Here is a 21,539-nt window from a genome sequence, read left to right on the forward strand (position 1 = left end):
CACACATCGCTTATCACGCCACAGTAAGGGCTGAGCGGATAGATCAGGCTTCGGAGCACTCGTATATGTTCATATAACACTCAGCAATCAGTGACATTCCACGTGTAACTGCACGGCAGACGTGTGATTGCCCGGCGAGGGTCTGCGCGCCGAGACCCCCTCTGATCGGAGAACGGAACATACAGAAGCAATCACCGGACACTACACATGGCTCAATAGTCTGCAGCCGCATTATAGAAAGCGTGTGATATCTAGCACAGTTATTCGGTAAGAGTCCCAGGATGTGAGCAGCATGCATACTACCAGGCAGCCCCTCCCCCATCTATACAAACACTCCTATTCACTAGCAGCAAGCAGAGATGGTGAAGACCCTGTAAGGAAGCACAGTCCATTACAGAGCAGCATGCATACTACCAGGCAGCCCCTCCCCCATCTATACAAACACTCCTATTCACTAGCAGCAAGCAGAGATGGTGAAGACCCTGTAAGGAAGCACAGTCCATTACAGAGCAGCATGCATACTACCAGGCAGCCCCTCCCCCATCTATACAAACACTCCTATTCACTAGCAGCAAGCAGAGATGGTGAAGACCCTGTAAGGAAGCACAGTCCATTACAGAGCAGCATGCATACTACCAGGCAGCCCCTCCCCCATCTATACAAACACTCCTATTCACTAGCAGCAAGCAGAGATGGTAAGGAAGCTCCGGGCACTACAGAGCAGCAGAGCTCCCCGGCACACCTATGGGCGCAGGCACCTATGGGCGCAGGCACCGGCTGCAGTCTGGGCATGCTGCGCGCTCACTCAGGAGCCATGTCACTGCGAGCCGCACACTACACACCGCAGGCTGTCAGCCCCGCCGTGTACATGGGCTGCAGCTGACACGGGGAGTGCGCAGAAGTGACAGGTCAGCTCCCGCCACCTGGCACACACATGAATATGGCGGACTGGCACAAGTCACGCTGCGCTCATGCAGGACGGCCTCTGACCTGCAGGTTGAAAACTTGCACCGGGAGAGGCATCTTCCCCTCGTTTTCCGTTGCTCCGACCCGGACTCTCAAAGTACTTCCGGGTTACAATCCGCACAATTCCGGCGCAGGCTGTCAACAGACCAGCGTCGTGACGTCAGAAGAGCGAGTGGGAGCGTTGCAGTCACGTGATAGAAACTGCGTCAGTTTCGCCAGGGATGGCGTCATTGTTCGTACTCCGGCAGCTCTGCGGTGTGTGCCGGGCTTCCTGAGCCGGAGAGGGCGCTGTGTGCAGGGACGGAGCTGCGGCTGCTTCTCCGGTCTGGAGGTGGCGTTGTATTAGGAGGCATAGCAGACAATATGGTAGTCTGTAGCTTGACGTCATGGCTTTCTGCTCTGACGTCACTAAAAGTTACATTTCTTGACTTCTGTATCTTGAACATTCCCACAATAGTGTTTCTTTTCCTTATTGGCCCCTATTACTCCTTACTGAGTGCTGCGCATTGTACCCAGTGTCCCTCAGTGCCCATAGAAGTCAGTGAAGCCCTGGCCGTGCTTCCTTTTTACTGGCCCCTATTACTCCTTAAAGTGCTGATCATTGTATGCAGTGCCCATAGAAGTCAGTGTATCCCTGGCTTTGCTTCCTTTTACTGGCTCCTATTACTCCTTACTGAGCACTGCCCAGTGTCCCTCAGTGCCCATAGAAGTCAGTGTAGCCCTGCCATGCTTCCCCTCACTGCAGTGTTCCCCAAGTCCGGTCCTCAAGAGCCACCAACAGGTCATGTTTTCAGGATTTCCTTAGTATTACACAGGAGATGGAATTATTGCCTGTCTAGATGATGGAATTCTCACCTGGGCAATACTAAGGAAATCCTGAAAACATGACCTGTTGGCTCTTGAGGACCGGACTTGGGGAACACTGCGGGCAATTATTACTCTTTATAGTGCTGTCCATTTTGCACAATGCCCATAGAAGTCAGTGTAGCCCTGTCCACGCCTGCCCGTACTGGCCCCTATTACTCCTTACTGAGTTTTGACCATTGTACACTGTGGCTCTCAGTGCCTATAGAAGTCACTGTAGCCCTGGCCATGCTTCCCCATACTGGCCCCTATTCTTAAAGTGCTGCCCATTGTACCCAGTCACCCTCAGTGCCCATAGAAGTCAGTGTAGCCCTGGCCATGCTTCCTCTTACTGGCCCCTATTACTCCTTACTGAGTGCTGAGCTGACCATTGTACACCGTTCCCCTCAGTGCCCATAGAAGTCAGTGTAGCCCTGGCCATTCTTCCCCTTACTGGCCCCTATTACTCCTTACTGAGTTCTGACTATTGTACACAGTGGCTGTGAGTGCCCAAAGAAGTCACTGTAGCCCTGGCAACACCTCCCCTTACTGGCCCCGATTACTCCTTACTGAGTGCTGACCATCGTATACAGTGCCCCTCAGTGGCCATTGAAGTCAGTGTAGCCCTGGCCATTCTTCCCCTTACTGGCCCCTATTACTCCTTACTGAGCGCTGACCATCGTATACAGTGCCCCTCAGTGGCATTGAAGTCAGTGTAGCCCTGGCCATGCTTCCCCTTACTGGCCCCTATTACTCCTTACTGAGTGCTGACCATTGCATACAGTGCCCATAGAAGTCAGTGTAGCCCTGGCCATTCGTCCCCTTACTGGCCCCTATTACTCCTTACTGAGTGCTGACCATCGTATACAGTGCCCCTCAGTGGCATTGAAGTCAGTGTAGCCCTGGCCATGCTTCCCCTTACTGGCCCCTATTACTCCTTACTGAGTGCTGACCATTGTATACAGTGCCCATAGAAGTCAGTGTAGCCCTGGCCATGCTTCCCCTTACTGGCCCCTATTACTCCTTACTGAGTGCTGACCATTGTATACAGTGCCCATAGAAGTCAGTGTAGCCCTGACCATTCTTTTTCTTACTGGCCCCTATTACTCCTTACTGAGTGCTGACCATCGTATACAGTGCCCCTCAGTGGCATTGAAGTCAGTGTAGCCCTGGCCATGCTTCCCCTTACTGGCCCCTATTACTCCTTACTGAGTGCTGACCATTGTATACAGTGCCCATAGAAGTCAGTATAGCCCTGGCCATTCTTCCCCTTACTGGCCCCTATTACTCCTTACTGAGTGCTGACCATCGTATACAGTGCCCCTCCGTGGCATTGAAGTCAGTGTAGCCCTGGCCATTCTTCCCCTTACTGGCCCCTATTACTCCTTACTGAGTACTGACCATTGTATACAGTGCCCATAGAAGTCAGTGTAGCCCTGGCCATGCTTCCCCTTACTGGCCCCTATTACTCCTTACTGAGTGCTGACCATCGTATACAGTGCCCCTCCGTGGCATTGAAGTCAGTATAGCCCTGGCCATTCTTCCCCTTACTGGCCCCTATTACTCCTTACTGAGTGCTGACCATCGTATACAGTGCCCCTCCGTGGCATTGAAGTCCGTGTAGCCCTGGCCATGCTTCCCCTTACTGGCCCCTATTACTCCTTACTGAGTGCTGACCATTGTGTACAGTGCCCATAGAAGTCAGTGTAGCCCTGGCCATGCTTCCCCTTACTGGCCCCTATTACTCCTTACTGAGTGCTGACCATTGTGTACAGTGCCCATAGAAGTCAGTGTAGCCCTGGCCATTCTTCCCCTTACTGGCCCCGATTACGTCTACTGAGTGCTGACCATTGTACACAGTGCCCCTCAGTGGCCATTGAAGTCAGTGTAGCCCTGGCCATGCTTCTTCTTTTGAAGTCTATGGGAGTCACAATTCTTTCCCACCGTTGATTGCATTTTCCCTTGATACATGTGTGCTGTGGGAATAATCCCATTTCTGCCATTAATGCTTTCTTGTCTCCAGTGTCTGCGATGCCTGCGCTGGCGGAGTGGGGCCCACCCCCAGAGGGCTGAAGAATGAAGATCTCCTGTGTCGGGCTGACGAAGATCTGCTTCCTGCTCTGCGTGTGTGGATGTGTCGTGTTCTTCCTGTTCCTTCCATGGATGAAGCAAGGTTTTCTGAAGCTTCACCTGCTCCTGCCCTGTAACCTCTCCTGCAGCCGCTGGTACCTACAGTCTCCGCTGGAAGTTGTCAGGTTGTCTCCACATGGCCACAGTGGTGTCCTCCAGAGAGGGAAGATCCACAATGCACAGGAGGACCCCGCTGACTTACAGGAGCCGCTGCACCTTAAAGATTTATTTATAGCAGTGAAGACCACCAGGAAGTATCACAGACGGCGTTTAGAGCTTCTCCTGCAGACCTGGATCTCCCAGGCCAAGGAGCAGGTGAGGGACCCGGGGCACTATTCATCATTTGAAGTTTTTTTTTTTTTTTTTTTGTGTCAAATTCATATAAATGGTGCACATAATTCATGAGTTTGGTCAAAGGCAAAAATATGTTTGTTTTTTATTGTGTGTTTTTTTGCCTAAAGCAAGTCTTGTGACTTTTTAGCATAAAAAGTTGAAAAAACTGTGCTAAAATTTCTGAATGACATAAATTAGTATGCAAATTGCCTCTTCAGAGAGGAAGAGGATTTGAACTCTATATCGCCACCTGTTGGAAGCAGCCATCCTAAAAGTCCCTATTAACCCTTTAACGAGTCTTGCAATATGACTTAGGATAAAAGCCAAATCAGAATCTCAATTCGCAGACACGGTGTTTCAGGGTATTGCCTCTCATCAGTGCGAAGCATGGGAACTGATTTGGCTAGGTGAGAGGCTCTGGGCTGGGTCTAAGGGGTAACATTTCTCCTTGTGACATGCCTGCTCTGGCTTGCCAAGGCCTCCTTACCTTGGCATGTCAGAACTGAATTACATAACATCGTTCCAAGGAAGGGACTTGTGTAAATTGGCAACAAATTTAGCAACTTATTAAAAAGGTGTAATTGATCAATTAGGAAAAAAGCCATGGAAAAACCTTGAACCATGCCCACAGTGGTGAACTAAACAAACACATCTAAAAAAAGGCTCAAATTGAAAGATACATTTTGTGCAAACAGGAAAAAAAGGTCCAAATACAACCACATATAGAGTCCATAGTGTTTGTACAGTATCTTACTAAAATATCATGTTGTGTCCTCACAGACCTTCATCTTCACGGATTGGGAAGACAAAGAGCTGCGGCAGAAAGCGGGTAAGAGTTCAGACTGTGTTGGTAAACTGCACTACAGGACTTAAATTCACCATATATCTGAATATCACACCTACCCGAGTAGGCGAGCTATCATCTAACAGGAGACCCCTGTGGCCTGAGACCTGGGCTCAGAAATAGAATAGAGCGGTGGCCACACACTGCTGTGCCATCACTGTCTATAGGCCTCCCAGACATAGCCAAGTACAGGACACACAGCGCATAGCCATGAATAGAGCAATTTGAAGCCCCATTCCCAAGTGAGAACAGCCTTTTTAATTGTGTAGGTTTTTTTTCATAAACAATTAGGGCATGTAAAGAAAAAAAGAAAAGTAAGAATGCCAGAATTTGATCATTGCGTGTCCAGTTAACAGGACCTCCCCTTTGGTCTCGTGTACAGGACTGGTTTTCTTGTACAAGCATGGTTTTCACAGATGGAACTCGTACCTATGATAATCAATTTTTTTTGTCTTTTTACTCTGATCGAGTGGTATGCAGAGAAAATCTGAGTCCTGTCCAGTTTTGATCCAAGTGTCGGATTAAAATCGTCAATATCAAGTTTATGGATTTGTGAATAAAACCGATCTGCACTCGGATGATATTGTAGTGTGGTCCGATTTTCATAGACTGAGAGAGTGGAGAAACTTTTTTTCTTTGAGCAGAATAATCTGAATGTTTCTCTTGGATGTGGAGAAACCGATCACTAAGCCTTAATCAGACATCAGTGAGTTGCATATGTGTTATATCAGTGATTGTCATTAATAAAATAATGACCCATTATATAGTCTACTGCGCTGTTCACATGTACGTTTTTTTTATGCCATGTGTGTCCATGTAGAAATCACAAGAGATGTCTGTTTTGTGTTTTTTCTTTTTGTTTTTTTTTTAATCAGTATCACGGATGAACATCATCCATTCAAGCCTATGATTCAGGGTTGCCAACCGTTCTGAGATTCCAGGGCAGTTCATAAAAATAGGGCACTTTTTTCCCCTGTCGAAAAAAAAATTGTCTGCGAGATAGCTCTAGAGATAGAGATATATATATATATATATATATATATATATATATATATATATATATATATATATATATATATATATATATATATATATATATTTTTTTTTTTGAAGCTGAACAAACTGATACAGATCTTCATGTCCTTATCACCCTGTTACAGTTTGCAGTAAATGCAGCTCTTGCCTTCATATAGAATTTATGGTCTGTAAACATGTATCACATCTTAGTGATTTATTATGCTTTTCTAATGTGTTTGTGATTTTAGGAGAGTCTGTTCAGAAAAAAAAAAACAAGTTGGCAACCCTGCTATGGTTCTGTCACAACCACGGACACCACATGGATGACATTAATGTACAATCCCTGATCTGTCCGTAATTAACATTGTAGTGGATAGGAGAAGCGTTGTCATTAATTTATCTTGGCTATACGTGAAAATCACTGATAAATCACTGGTTAAAAGTGACACTGACCAAACACTGCTGATACTCAGATCTAGAACCCTGATGGTAAAAACTGACACTGACCAAACACTGCCGACACTTAGATGCAGAACACTGCCGACACTTGGATCTGGATCACTGCCGACACTCGGATCCGGATCACTGCCGACACTCGGATCCGGATCACTGCCGACACTCGGATCCGGATCACTGCCGACACTCGGATCCGGATCACTGCCGACACTCGGATCCGGATCACTGCCGACACTTGGATCCGGATCACTGCCGACACTCGGATCCGGATCACTGCCGACACTCGGATCCGGATCACTGCCGACACTCGGATCCAGATCACTGCCGACACTCGGATCCAGAACACTGCTGACTCTTGGATCCAGAACCCTGATGGTAAAAACTGACACTGACCAAACACTGCCAACACTCGGATCCAGATCACTGCCGACACTCGGATCCAGAACACTGATGACACTCAGATCCAGAACACTGCCAACAGTCAGATCCAGATCACTGCTGACACTCGGATCCAGAACCCTGATGGTAAAAACTGACACTGACCAAACACTGCCGACACTCAGATCCAGATCACTGCTGACACTCCAGATCCAGAACACTGCCAACAGTCAGATCCAGATCACTGCTGACACTCGGATCCAGAACCCTGATGGTAAAAACTGACACTGACCAAACACTGCCGACACTTGGGCCATCTTTTTGCAAACTTGAACAAACAAACTGTTCGGAAACTGACCCTCACATCTGTATCACTTCTCTTTTCTTTTGCAGGGAATCAGATGGTGAACACTAACTGTTCTGCAGTCCACACTCGCCAAGCTCTCTGTTGTAAGATGGCAGTGGAGTACGACAAGTTTGTATTGTCATCCAAAAAGTAAGAAGTGATCTGTAGTGTGGACACACTGTCATTCAATATTTAAACAGATTACCACTAACTTTATTTGATTATATTCACAGATTTTTATTTCATCTCTAAGTCGCTGCATCCTTCAGTGGATTTTCCTTTTAGGACTATTATGAGCTGTATTGATTACCTTTATTGGTTATCGTCTAGCTTTCTCCGAACTCATTATTATTAAAGTATTTGTAATTTTTAATGCTGTGCAAAAATGTAGTGCTAGGCCCCCTTCACACATCTGGACTGCAAATATGGACACATGGCGTGTACATGTGAAAAACCTGCAAACTTGTCCTTTTTTTTTTTTTTCCCCCAAACACCGCGGACGAAATGCATGCTGCACACTGATGGAACACGGATGACATCCGTGTGTCATCAGTGTGACAGGTACAGGCGCTTTAGAAAAATCAGTACAGTTATTGCTGTTCCCAGGTGCTGAGTTCCGAGAGTCTGCAGATCACTCTGGACACCCTCTCATCTGGGCTGGATCATCAACACAGTTAAGTCGTCTCTGATCCTGGCCCAATGCATTGGTTTTTTTGGGGAATGCTGTACGACGCGCGATCAAGAGGGTTTTCCTGACCGAAGAAAAGTACTCGGCTCTAACACGCAGGATTTGCTCCCACAGAGGCCCATCGCCTAATTCTTTCCGCTTCTACATGAGCGTACTTGGCAGGATGATTGCTTCAAGGGAATCAGTTCCATTCCCTCAGTTTCCCACATGTTCTCTTGAACTTTTTCTTCTATCAAGAAGTGACAGGTCCACTTGATACCTAGATCACCTGGTCACACTTCCCTATCAGATAAAGAAGTTTCTAGAATGGTGGAGATGTTCTTCCTTAGTTCATCACGGAAGATCGTTCGTGCCATTGCATTGGAACGTTGTAACAATGGATGCCAGTCTACTTGGTTGGGGAGTAGTCTTTCAAGACTTAGCAGTCCAGGGCATATGGACTGCTCCAGAATTTTCTGTTCCCATCAACATTCTGGAGCTCTGCATTCTTGCTTGCTTTGCTCCACTTGGAAAGCCTTCTCTCCAATTGCCCGATACGGGTTAAATCGGACAATGCCACGGCAGTGGCATACATCAACCACCAAGGGGGAACACTAAGTCGAGCAGTGATGTCAGAGGTGGCTCGAATTCTGTTATGGACCAATCTCAGCAGTACTGTCATTGGGTTGCCACAACAGAGGAAAAACAAGAAAGCAAGAAGACTGTGCAGTCAAATTTCTCTTACTCCTGCACTGACTAGAAGCACTTCATCTTCATATTAAACTGTGCAGATTTATTCTAGCAGTGCAGGGGTTAATCTCAGTTGAGAGCTCCTGGAAGCTTACCTGCCTTAAGACTCTCTGTTGTTCACTGTTAGCCACTCCCATCTCCTATGTAAACTGGACTCTGACAATCAAGAAATGCTAAAGTTGGCTTCATTGCTACATGGTCCAGTAGTTGGTGGTGTGTTGTTTGAGAAGGTGTTTGGTGGATTTAGCTACGAATGTTGCTAGGTTTAGGTTGTATGCAAATCCTATCCTTCTACTTTTGTTTTTCCCATCCTTCACTTCTCGGTGCCTCCCTTTGTTTGTGCATTTTTGTATGATTCCTTTATCCCTGTTCATATTACCTTGTTACATTGTTAGTCTGGTTGGTGTATTGCCATACACTACTACTCCCCTCTTCCCTGGGTGGGGGGAGAGAACAGATTGAGGGCAGATTCAGGAGCTCCGCGAGGTACGTGGCCACGGCGTCTTCACTATTAGAAGTAATCCGGAGAACAGGGATAGCTAGGGCGCCCCTAGCGTAAGGGACAGAGAAGGAGCCCCATGATACCCACCAGCAGAGTCATGACAAGTATGCATTCGAGGAGTGAACCACTGGGTCGCTGATTTATCAGCTAAGACTCCCTGAATCCGTCGGTCTTCCACAAAATTTGTCTCAAATTGGGAACTCCCGACATCGACCTGATGGCTACTAGATTGAACCACAAGGTTCCTCAGTTTGTATCCAGATCCTGCGATCCACTAACAATCTGCTCCAATGCGCTGGCAATTCCCTGGACCCAGTTCTCCCTCCCATTCCTGTTCCCACCTCAACCTCTGATTCCCAAGCTGGTCAAGAAGATCAAGGCGGAGGGAGTACCCGTCATACTCGTCTCTCCAGACAGGTCCAGAAGACCTTCGTACGCTGAAGCAATCAATCTTCTCGCCGACACTCCGTGGAAGCTACCGGATCTTCCAGAGCTTGGAGAAACCGCCTAAAGGAAATGGGATTTACATACAGAAAAGCTAAAGGAAAGCCATCATTACATCTTCAATAAATGCACAAGTTTATGTTGATATTTTGGACACTTTTCTTATCCCATCAATTGAAAGGATGTTTGGGGATGATGAAATCATTTTTCAAGATGATAATGCATCCTGCCATAGAGCAAAAGCTGTGAAAACATTCCTTGAAAAAAGACACATAAGGTCAATGTCATGGCCTGCAAATAGTCCGGATCTCAATCTAATTGGAAATCTTTGGTGGAAGTTGAAGAAAATAGTCCATGACAAGGCTCCAAACTGCAAAGTTTGGCTACGGGACAGAGTGCATCCACTTAAGATCATAACACACTCTTGCTCACACAGTGGAGGCCTTCTTGGCCGTCTGCCATCAGGTGTTGGCCTCACAGCCTTCCATTCATTCATACCTTTGCTAAGTTCTACAGGGTTCACACCTACACCTTGTGAGATGTGAACCTCAGTAGAAAGGTCCTGCAGACCACAGTGGCCCGAGCTCAGATTTGAAGGTACACATTCACCCACCCTTGGGACTGCTTTTGGACGTAAAATGGTTTCATGTGTCCTCCAATGAAGTGATAGAGAAGTAAAGATTTTGGATACTCACCGTAACAAATTTCTAGGAGCCTTCATTGAGGGATACAGCACCTGCCCTTGTTTACCGTTGCCTTGGTTTCTGTTATGGTTTGTTGTATTCCTGTTGCTTCTCCTACTGCTTTTTTCTCACTAACTGATTAGCTTCGTGCCAGACGGTGGGGTGTACACTCCTGGGGAGGAGCCAACTTTTCTTGTCAGTTGTCAACCTTCTAGTGGAAGCAGCATACACCCATGGTTACCTGTGTACCGGTGTCCCCCAATTTCGTGCTTTTTTTTCTTCTTTAAATTTTTTAATAAAGGCGATAATCTTGCAGTAAAAGTAACCTGGCAATATGATTTTTCAGGCCTGTACAATTACGGCAATACCAGACATGTATAGAGTAGTTGTTTTTATGGTTTTTATTTTTTTTACTGGCTTAGAAAAAATCATGACCATTTGTTAAAGGAGAAACAAAACAGACATATTAAACAATTTTCTATTTTGGTATATCAAACTTTTATGGACAATGCAATACTGAAAATGTATTTTATTTTTTCACTTTTACTTGTAGTCCCTATTGGAGACTTGAACTTGCGATCGTTTGCATGCTTAAATTATATACTACAGTATTGTTATATTTAGCAGTAATCATAGTCTTCTAAACATATGGGGGAGGTGCTAATTCCCAGATTAAAGGCGGTCCTAGAGGAGACTAAGACTAGGGAGTGTCTGCCTACATCCATGAGAGAGGCCATAATAGCGGTGATTCCTAAGGAGGGGAAAGACTTGGGCCAACCTGAGTCATATCGGCCAATCTCCTTGCTCACTATAGATGTCAAGATTCTGGCCAAGGTGTTGGCGATGAGGTTGACGAGTGTAATCTCCGGCCTGGTGCACCCAGACCAATCTGGCTTTATGCCTGATAGATCCACGGCGGTCAACCTACGGAGGCTATTTATGAATCTGCAGCTTAGGTCTGATAACTGTGGCCAGAGAGTTATTGCATCTTTAGACGCCCATAAGGCGTTCGACAGTGTGGAATGGGGATATCTCTGGCAGGTGTTGCAATATATGGGGTTTGGCTCTCGGTTTGTGTCCTGGATTCGGCTGCTGTATTCGCAGCCGATGGCCAGAGTCCGGGTGAATGGGGAGTTATCACGGACTATACAATTAGCTAGAGGGACGAGGCAGGGGTGTCCGCTCTCTCCTCTTTTGTTTGCTCTGGCCGTGGAGCCATTGGCTGCAAAACTTCGACAGTCTGACGAGGTGTCTGGGTTTAAATATGGGACGATTGAAGAGATGGTGGCGTTGTATGCGGACGATATTCTACTGTTTCTAGCTGACCTGGTTACTTCCTTGGGGGGGCTATTGGGATTATTGAAAGATTTGGCTCACTGTCAGGACTGACGATAAACTGGAGTAAGTCTATTTTGTTTAAAGTGGACGACGTAGGGGAGGAGGGAAGTGAGCTGCTGGAGGATGGGTGACTGAAGGTGGTAAGTCAATTTAAATATCTTGGGATATGGGTATCTATGCCTGTTACGGATTACATACATAGGAATCTGACTCCGATCTTGGGTGTTCTTAAGGCAAAAGTGGATGCTTGGGTTAAGCTGCATTTATCTGTGGTGGGCAGGGTGAATCTTATCAAAATGATTTTGATGCCGAAGATTCTGTATGTTCTTCATAATGCGCCAGTTTGGATACTGCGCGGGAAATTTCGGCAGATTAACTCCCTGTTCAGGAATTTGGTATGGGGGAGACAACATCCACGTATCAGACTGGAGACACTTCAGTGACCCAAAGAAGATGGGGGCTTGGCATTGCCTAACCCTGAAGTATATTTTCTTGCAGCCCAGAGTCAGCACTTAAAGGGCTGGGTGCATGAAGGGTCGTCCGGGGCGGTACAGCAATTAATGGAAAAGGTGACAAAAAGAAGGCCAGCAGTACAATGTCTGGAGGATGGCTCCCTGGGGGCTTTGGGGAAATTGTGTCCGACTATGTTATTGATATGTAAGCTGTGGGGTAGACTAAAACATATACGTGGGATTACGGGTCTGACCAGATTCTCCCCGCTATGGCATAATAATAATTTAAAGGAGTTTGTGGCAATGGGGGTACTACCAGAATGGCAGGCCAAGGGGATTCAATATGTCTATCAGATAATTGAGCAGGGAGAGTTGAAATCCTTTTCCCAATTGCAGGTGGAATTTGATCTCGGGCCTGCGGGGGAATATCAATATTTGCGGATGAGACACGCATTTGGAGCTCAGAATAGGGACGGAGGCATCAGAATTCAAAGGGATATAGTGTTAGAGTATGTGGGTAATGAAGGGACTACTGGGGGGGTTATTTCCACTCTTTATAAAGACTTGCTGCACACTTTCCTGTTAAGGTTTCCAATACTGGCGAGAGCTAAGTGGGAGAGGGATCTGGGCCCAATGGAGAATGAAACTTGGGAGTCGGTGCTGGAGTGGGTTCCACGGCTGTCTCTGAGCGAGCCGTATAGGCTGTCACAGCTTTATGTAATACACAGAGTTTACAAATCTCCCAAGGTGTTATATAAGGCAGGCTTGCGTGATGTTTCTGAGTGCCCGAGGTGTAAATCTACAGATGCTGATATATTTCATATGATGTGGACGTGTGCGAGACTGGCTGCTTTTTGGTTGGTAGTTTTGAGTCGTGTGGAAGGAGCATACAGATGCACGGTGCCAAGGGACCTGATGGTGTGCTTGTTGGGGTGCGTGGATGAGATTGGAGTGGATAACAACCTGAAGACAGCTATTGCCAGATTGCTGTATATGGCCCTGAAGGTAATAGCGCGAAATTGGATTAAGGACGAGCCGCCTTCAAGAAGAGAATTCCTCCAATATGTGAAGCAGGGCCTGAGACTGGAAAAGGGGTTTTATCAGAAAAGAGGGAAAATTGAAATGTTCGATAAGCTGTGGTCTCCGTAGCTTGCCATGGGATAGGTTTGTTATAGAGTATGGAGGAATCAAGACCCTGAATTGGTGAAAACATAACACGTGGCCTATGGTCCTAACTGAGGGGATAGTCATCCTATAGATTTGAGTGTGGAGCTATTAAACAAGGTGGGCTGTCTTATTGGGGGGGGCGGGATAAGTTGGGATTGCAGGGTTCGTTTGGGGGGAAAACTTTGTACTGAAAACAAGAATGTAACGTGTCAATTGTAATGTTATTCTTAATAAAAATTTATTTGAGTTAAAAAAAAAATCATAGTCTTCTATGATGCCCACACTGTGGATGTCACAGAAGGATAAACAAGACAGATGCAGGGATCTTATGGCTGCCCCTCTGCTCCCTGCAGTCGCATCATGGAGTGTTGATGGGCGTCCAAACGCCAAGGCTGAAATTTGGTGCTTAAGTGCCGCTGTCAGTGATAGTGGTATTTAAGGGGTTATCGTCAGCAATTGGCGTTAGTGCCAGTTGCTGTTGTTTAGACACAGATGAAGGTATCTTCTTTGTGTGGAGCGGGCTCTGTTCATGGGTCGGCTCCACACATCCTGACATGCTCCATGATGTATATATCTGATTAGTTAAGAAGCTATGGAAATGAATTCTAGCAGGTTGATATGCAACAACTACTTTGACTTTTGGCATAAAATGCTCTTTAGTGTCTAATGGTACGATATAAGTAGTATACATAGTAGGATCTTTCTAAAAATGTATAACACCGCATATTCTTTCATGTTCTAGGTGGTTCTGTCATTTGGATGATGACAATTATCTGAACTTGAGAGCCCTGATAAGTCTTCTCTCTGCATTCCCACACAACACTGATGTCTATGTAGGAAGGCCCAGTCTAGATCATCCTGTAGAGACCCTGGACAGCGTAAAAGGAGATGGTTCAGTAAGCAGAAATACATTTTAATGTCATATCGCTGTAATGAGGTTGTGCTGACTTCTTACGTAATGGCTTCTTCTTCGGATAAGTCATCAGTATCTGAACAATGGAGAGCCTAACACCAGAGTCCCCAGCCTGGCTCCTTTTGTGTATCCGTACATATTGTGTGACTAGGTGTTGTTCAGATTATTAAAGTGCATGTAGTCTGGATGGACAATAAAGTAGATTTTTAATTCTTGGTTTGCCCAGTTCTGAATAAAACACTATATATAGTAGCTGTATTATGCTGTGACTTGTTGTCATGTGTACATTTTCAGACCTCTCTTAAATTTTGGTTTGCAACTGGAGGTGCAGGCTTCTGCATTAGCCGAGGACTTGCTCTAAAGATGAGTCCTTGGGCTAGGTGAGTGGATTGAGCGTTTTTGACCATCTGGCTGTTGCTCCTCAAAAATGAATAGAACCGTAATTTGTTTCCACTTTTCTTTAGTATGGGAAACTTCATTAGTACAGCAGAGAAGGTTCGTTTACCAGATGACTGCACTATTGGGTACATTATTGAAGGGATGCTGGAAGTAAAAATGCAGCACAGTAATCTGTTCCATTCACACCTAGAAAACCTACATAATCTTCCACAGAGCTCTTTACTTCAGCAGGTAGGTAGCTCTGTCCTAACTTTTATAGCATGTGACTCCTACTACCTTTAGAAGAAGTTTATGGGTACACAGGGCAGATAGAAATATGGCTCCACTTCAAATAAATTGGCTCTGGCTTCTTGAAGTCCTTGTCTTAACCAGACTTGTATCATTTTTTTATTGGTGCTACAAAGTTATATTTCACTGATCTTACCACTGTGCTTTCTTTAAAAGTTTGACATCTGGCTAACTCTGGAAACCCGCAATCACATGTAGATGGTGGGCCACTAGGAAAGTGGGCTCTAACTGACTGCAAGTGATATGACAGTCATATCTTGACTTTAACACCAGAGTCACTGGCTGGTGTTATCACGTGATGTCACATTATAGCTAGGAGTGTTATGGTTGGCACAATTGGGTCTATCTTATGAAGGTACTAAGTGGTGAGATCCTGATGAACCTGGAACACTCAATGTAGAAAACCACAGCACTCGATAGTCTTCAAAACTAAGTGTACTTTGTTGGAAGATTAGCATATGGTAGTGTTAGTGACAGGCGATGTTTCTGTCCATCGTTAACCTTGTTCAAGGCTTGTGTCTTGTGGAGTTGGTGTGTATAGCTGCTAAAGACCCAGGCCATGAAAAAGGTCCAGGATAGACTGAAACCTCTTTTCAAGGCTTGTGTTGGTCATCAATAACGCTGCCATGTGCTGATCTTCCCGTAAAGTACATTGACTTTGCAAGACTTATTGAGTGCCGTGTTTTTTTACATTGACTATGGCTGTGGGGTGACATTACCAAGAAAAGTGCATCATGCATTACATTACAGTTTACTTTTAGTATTCCAGAGTGTGGCTGAGGCACAAACCTGCATGTTAGCACAGTTATTATCAGTAGCGTGTTCTGTATGCTTATGTTAAATGTAATGTCAGAATAAAGAGTAAAACAGACCCTTTTTAATCGTTTACATGTAAGATGCAGATTCTGTTGTTGTCCTAAATGTAATTGGGCATGATGTAAAGTTTCTGATTAGTCTCCAATTTCTGTGCTAGTGTGTGAATATATCAGTTCCAGAAATCTTGGACAGTGACCCAATCCTGGTGATGCCAGTTTGCATGCCACTATTTTGGATTAAAATTAAAACAACTGAGATGCAATTGAAGAGTAGACTTGAAAGTTTAAAGCAGTTGAACAAGAATATCCTGTGAAAAGTGTAAGAATTGCAACCATTTTTCTACAAAGCCGCCTCATATCAGGAGCTCAAGAGTAATTGGACAAATTAGCTTTATCATAAATAAAATGTTTATTTTAAGTACTTTGCAGAGAATCCTTTGCAGGCAGTTACTTCCTGAGGTCTGGAAGCCATTGACGTCGCCAAACACTTGGCTTCCTCCTTTATGATGCTTTACCAGACTTTTACTGCAGTTGACTTCAGTTGTTGCTTGTTTGTATTGACTCCAGCATGTGAAATGCATGCTCGATGGGGTAGAGGTGTGGTGATTGACTTGGCCATTGCAGAATTCCACTTCTTCTTTGCTGTAAAAAAAAAAAAAAAAAAAAGAAACTCCTGGGTTGCTTTCGCAGTATATTTTGGGGTATATTTTGGGTTATTGTCATGGAGTCCCACGGCTTTCAGTATCATCTCAATGTTGACGACATACAGATCTGACCCGATATCATCTCCTTACTAACTAGAATCCCACAATGTCAGACCGCTGTTTCTTCTTTCTTCTCTACTATATTTCTAAAACTTAACATGGATAAAACAGAATTCATTATCTTTTCCCCCATCTCACGCAACCTCTCCCAACAGACCTATCGATCAAGGTCAATAGCTGCTCACTTTCTCCCGTCCCACAAGCTCGCTGCCTCAGGGTAACCCTTGACTCTGATCTCTGCTTCAAACCGCATATCCAAGCCTTTTCCACTTCCTGCCTACTCCAACTCAAAAATGTTTCCTGGATCCGTACATTCCTTAACCAAGAAACTGCAATCTCCCGCCTTAACTACTCGCACCCCTCCTATCCATTCTAAACTGTGCTGCTCCACTAATCTACCTGACCCCCACTATTCTCAGGTTTCTTCTCTCTGTCAATCCCTTCACTGGCTGCCCATTGCCCAAAGACGCCTGTCCAAAACCTTAACCATGATATACAAAGCCATCCATGACCTGTCTCCTCCATACATCTGTGACCTCGTCTCCCTGTACTTTCCTGCACACAGTCTCCAATCATCACAAGATCTCCTTCTCTACTTCCCTCTCATCACCTCTTCCCACAATCGCATACAAGATTTTTCCCATGCATCACGCCTACTCTGGAACTCTACCCCAACATATCAGACTCGCACCTACTGTGGAAACCTTCAAAAGGAACCTGAAGACTCGCCTCTTCCGACAAGCCTACAACCTGCAGTAACCCTCGTTCCACCATGCCGCTGCATGACCAGCTCTCCCCTCAACTATTGTATCCTCACCCATCCCTTGTAGACTGTGAGCTCTCACGGGCAGAGTCCTCTCTCCTTCTGTACCAGTCGATGACTAGTTTTGTTCAAGATTATTGTCCTTGTTTTTATTATGTACAGCCTTTTTCACATGTAAAGCGCCATTGAATAAATGGTGCTGTGATAATAATTGTCCATCTGTACTATGAAATGCTGTCCAATCAATCTTGCTACATTTGGTTAACTCTGAGCAGAAAATATTTCCCTGTACGCTTCAGAATTCATCCTGCTGCTTCTGTATTCAGTCACATCATCAATAAACACTAGTGACCCAGTGCCATTGGAAGCCATGCATACCCAAGCCATCACACTGCCTCCACTATGCTTTACAGAGGATGTGGTGTGCTTTGGATCAGGAGTCATTTCCAGTCTTCTGCATACTTTCTTCTTCCCATCATTCTGGTACAGGATGATCTTAGTTTCATCTGTCCAAAGAATGCTTTTCCAGAACTGTGTTAGCTTCTTTAGCTGTTTTTTTTAGGCAAAGACTAATCTGGCCCTTCTATTTTTAAGGCTGATTAATGGTTTGTGCCTTGTGGTGAACCCTCTGTATTTGCTCTCATGAATCCTTCTCTTTGTGGTAGAAAGTAGACTTAGATACTGAAACACCTACTTCCTAGAGAGTGTAATTCATTTGGGTGAATGTTGTGAAGGGATTTTACTTCATGATGGAAAGGATTTTACAGCATTTTTGTCTTGCATCTACGTCCTGGCCATTCTGAATTCCCCAAGCTCACCAGTGCGCTCTTTCTTTAATTTTTTTTTAAATTTTTTAAGCAGAATGTACCAAACTGTTTATTTGGCCACCCCCAACATTTCTGCTATGGATTTCTTATTTTTATTCAGCCTAATGATGGTTTGTTTCACTTCCATTGAGAGCTTCTTTGACTGCTTGTTGTGGGTTCACACAACAGCTTTCTAATGCACATGCAAATTAGCGCCAGATCTTTTACCTGCCTGCTTAATTGATGATGGATTAACGAGGGAAAAGCCCATGCAGGCCATTTAAAGAGCTTTTGAGATAATTGTACAATTACTTTTGGTCCCTTGAAAAAGAGGCAGCTACATATTAGAGAGCTGTAATTCCTAAACCCATATCCAATTAGGAGGTGAATATCCTCAAATTAAAGCAGAGAGTCTGCACTTTAAGCCCATATTGGTTAGATAACTGTATCTTGAATATATTTTGGTAAACTGATAAAATGCCAAAACTTGTGCCACTGTCCAAATATTTCTGGATCTAAACACAGTGGACTCAGACTGGTGGAAAGTCCTTCGTACTTTAGACAAGTCTAAGCTGTAAGTGATCCCTCTCTAAACAGCAATAACAAATTGTATAAGTAATCATTTAGTCTCCAACTTTTGATAGATCCAAGAGCTTGGTCTAGAAGGATTCATTTTAATCAGTACAGAATTTTCTTTCCCAGGTAACTCTAAGCTACGGTGGTCCTGAAAAAAGAAGGAATGTTATACATGTAGCTGGGTACTTTAATCTGGAGCAAGATCCTACTCGGTAATTGAAGTCCTGTTCTATAATGCAGTCTTGTATACTTTGTTAATCTGCGTATTTAATATATCCTCTTTCCTGCAGGTTCAAATCTGTCCATTGTATGTTGTATCCCGACACAAGCTGGTGTCCTAACAAGAAGAAAAGCTGATATCGCCTTTAGGCCGCCTTTAAACATTCAGTATTTGTGAGAAAAAAATCAGGAATGGAACAGTCAGAGTAAAAGTATAGTAGAAACACGTCACCACTTCTGTATTTATCACCCACTCCTGGTTTTGGCTTACAGATACTGAGGTAAAAATCTCACCAAATACTGAACGTGTCAACATGGTTTATGAAGTGATCCCTAGCCTGGACAACTGTATATCTTCTTCTGTGAAATGAAAGACTACTTCAGAAGGTTCTGGATTACATTTTTCTTGACCCATGCCCTCAGGAAAGAGCAGACATTCTCCATATCTTAGCATTTTCTCAACTTCTTTGAGAAACACAATGCTTAAACGGGTTTTGCCATGAACACAAGTACATTTTAATCAATAGATCATGGAAAACTAATTAGTTCCACAATTGGATGTGTTTAAAAACTATTGCTGTGCTAAGAAGCTTATAAATGTACCCCTGCTGTAACTGGCTGTGCTGTACCATGTAGAGATGCGGTGGCTGATGGTCACGCTTGCACAACGTCTGGCAAGGGGAGAAAGCATAAGTGAATATACTGATGCCATGGACAAGGACTCTTCCAGCTGTTTCTATGTGAGTTTACTCATTTTCCTGCCTGCTTGTTTTGTCAAAGGAGCGCGAGTATCTGCTGTTTCACTGATGCTGTGAGCTGGGCTAATCTAAATAAATGCTATTGTGGTACTGGTAAGAGGTAGCCAGGGACAGCATTGGGCTAGTCCAATCTCCAGCTATGGTGCTTGGTTTATCAACGAAGTATGTTATCTCTGTAACACCATAGTGTCAGAGTATAATTTACCTGGCTGCAATCCTGCACTCTAACAAATGGACATTGTCCAAAGTCAAGACCCCTTCAAAGAGTCTTCACCTATCCTTACTTGTAGATGGAGCATAGGGCAGGGATTGTCATTATGTTCAACCCTTCATGAGCCACTTTTGGCTTTGATTATTTTTTACCATGAGATGAATAGCTGTGATAAAATCATGACATACTTTGAGGGTTTTTAAGACTAGTTTCCTTAAATGTTGCACTATTTTACGGCATCCTATTGTTAGAAGCTGTTCCCATTATAATGTTTTGTGACCTGATCTGTAATGCATATAGTTGGCGGTCCAGTTAAATCATTAAATTCAGGCTCCTGGGGGGCCCAGCAGCACAATCCCAACCAACCAGTTGACGTCATCCTATCGGGTAATACTTCCCTTGTGTGTTCTGGCTATGGGTCTATGTACTTATTGCGCTAGTTTTCCCTTGGTACTAAGCTTTGGATGATATTTTGTATATAATTTTTGACAATTGTTTGTATTGTAATTTATTACATTTGGACATCTGTACATTAATCACTGTTAATAAAATGTGCATTTTTTTCAATTGTCAGAATTTTTTTTCTCATTGATTAAAACTGTTAATTTTATATTTGCTGATGGCAAGACTAGATCACCATGCTCCTACATAATAGCGCCAACATTGCTGTACGATCTTCACCTACAACAGCATTCTCAGACTAATGGCTCTTGAAGTGTAACCAGGGTAAAAATACTATTACTGCCAGATGATTCTAAGGTAAGAACCATGAATCAGTCTTGTCGAATTTTTAATACCCAGTGTAGTTGTATATCATCCCTGGTACTGCTGTGATATTTAGCAAGAGCCTTGCGTAAATGGGTGGTCCAAAGACAAGGTAATTTTCATACCTAATTCCTATCTTTTTTTATGCCATAACCTAAAGTATTTTCTAATATAATTGCTAACTACACTATTTGACTATTCTATTCTATTTTGTTCCCTAGTTCCTTTTTGATACTTGGTTTGAAAATCCATTGGAACAAAAACAGAAAAAAAAGACGATTGCTGGTCCAAAATAAAGAACAAGGTTAAGTTTATTAGATAAAAAAGGGGATAACAGGGTATGGTGAAGGGACATTAACACGTCTCACATGATAAACTGTACAGGACTGGGGCGCACATAATATGGGGACAGCTGCATCTATCATACTATGTATCCTTAAAATGCTGAAAGATTAAATGGTAAAGTGCATTGAAGCAAAAAATGTGGTCAATTCTGTACTTAATATCCCCTATACTGATGTATATAGTCCCCTCATTCCCATCCTGGTATGCATAGCCTCCTCATCCCTATCCTGGTATACATGGCCCCCTCATCCATACCCTGGTATGCATGGCCTCCTCATCACCATCCTGGTATGGATACCACCCTGATCCCTATCCTAGTATGCACGGCCTACTCATCCCCTTCCTGGTCTGCATGGCCCCCTCATCCCTACCCTGGTATGCATGGCTCCCTTATCCCTGTCTTGGTATGTAGGGCCCCCATCTTCATCCTGGTATGCATGGCCCCCCTCATCCCTATCCTGCTATGCAGGGAACCCATCTCCGTCCAGATGTGCATGGCCCCATCCTTATTCTGGTATGACTGGTCCCTATCCCCATCCTGGTATGCATGGCCCCCTCATCCTTATCCTGCTATGCAGTAACTCCATCTCCATCCACCCCT

At 44.4% G+C, this 21,539-nt stretch overlaps 2 protein-coding genes across 11 annotated transcripts in view; one reads left to right on the top strand and one right to left on the bottom strand.

Moving 5' to 3' along the window:
- Positions 1-1,123, bottom strand: part of GPS1 (G protein pathway suppressor 1) — a 47,183-nt gene extending 46,060 nt beyond the window's left edge. For 2 of the 7 annotated variants that reach the window (XM_077251403.1, XM_077251401.1), the window contains exon 1: positions 991-1,123. In XM_077251403.1, the coding sequence (XP_077107518.1) occupies positions 991-1,023 (33 nt within the window). In that variant the 5' untranslated portion in view covers positions 1,024-1,123. Of the gene's footprint in view, positions 1-842 lie in introns of all 7 variants that reach the window. The other 5 variants (XM_077251400.1, XM_077251397.1, XM_077251398.1 and 2 more) reach the window with 4 other exon arrangements.
- On the top strand, positions 1,070-20,392 carry RFNG (RFNG O-fucosylpeptide 3-beta-N-acetylglucosaminyltransferase). Of its 4 annotated transcripts, none has more exons than XM_077251408.1 (9): positions 1,070-1,171; positions 3,833-4,254; positions 5,053-5,101; positions 7,361-7,463; positions 14,059-14,212; positions 14,524-14,609; positions 14,694-14,859; positions 18,767-18,852; positions 18,931-20,392. In XM_077251408.1, the coding sequence occupies exons 2-9, from the start codon at positions 3,886-3,888 to the stop codon at positions 18,995-18,997; spliced, it is 1,080 nt and encodes a 359-aa protein (XP_077107523.1). In that variant the 5' UTR covers positions 1,070-1,171; positions 3,833-3,885; the 3' UTR covers positions 18,998-20,392. The 4 variants fall into 4 exon arrangements, with proteins under 4 accessions (XP_077107523.1, XP_077107522.1, XP_077107519.1 ...); XM_077251407.1 differs by having other exon boundaries at positions 1,085-1,221; XM_077251404.1 differs by having other exon boundaries at positions 1,158-1,297.
- The last annotated feature ends 1,147 nt before the right edge of the window (positions 20,393-21,539 follow it).

Source organism: Ranitomeya variabilis, chromosome 4, assembly GCF_051348905.1.
Source record: "Ranitomeya variabilis isolate aRanVar5 chromosome 4, aRanVar5.hap1, whole genome shotgun sequence".
NCBI classification, from domain to species: domain Eukaryota; kingdom Metazoa; phylum Chordata; class Amphibia; order Anura; family Dendrobatidae; genus Ranitomeya; species Ranitomeya variabilis.

Coding starts and splice junctions, on each gene's coding strand:
- RFNG (XM_077251408.1), top strand. CDS start 3,886: ATGAAGATCTCCTGTGTCGGGCTGACGAAGATCTGCTTCCTGCTCTGC. Junction 4,255..5,052: donor TCTCCCAGGCCAAGGAGCAG/GTGAGGGACCCG, acceptor GTGTCCTCACAG/ACCTTCATCTTCACGGATTG. Junction 14,610..14,693: donor AAGATGAGTCCTTGGGCTAG/GTGAGTGGATTG, acceptor ACTTTTCTTTAG/TATGGGAAACTTCATTAGTA.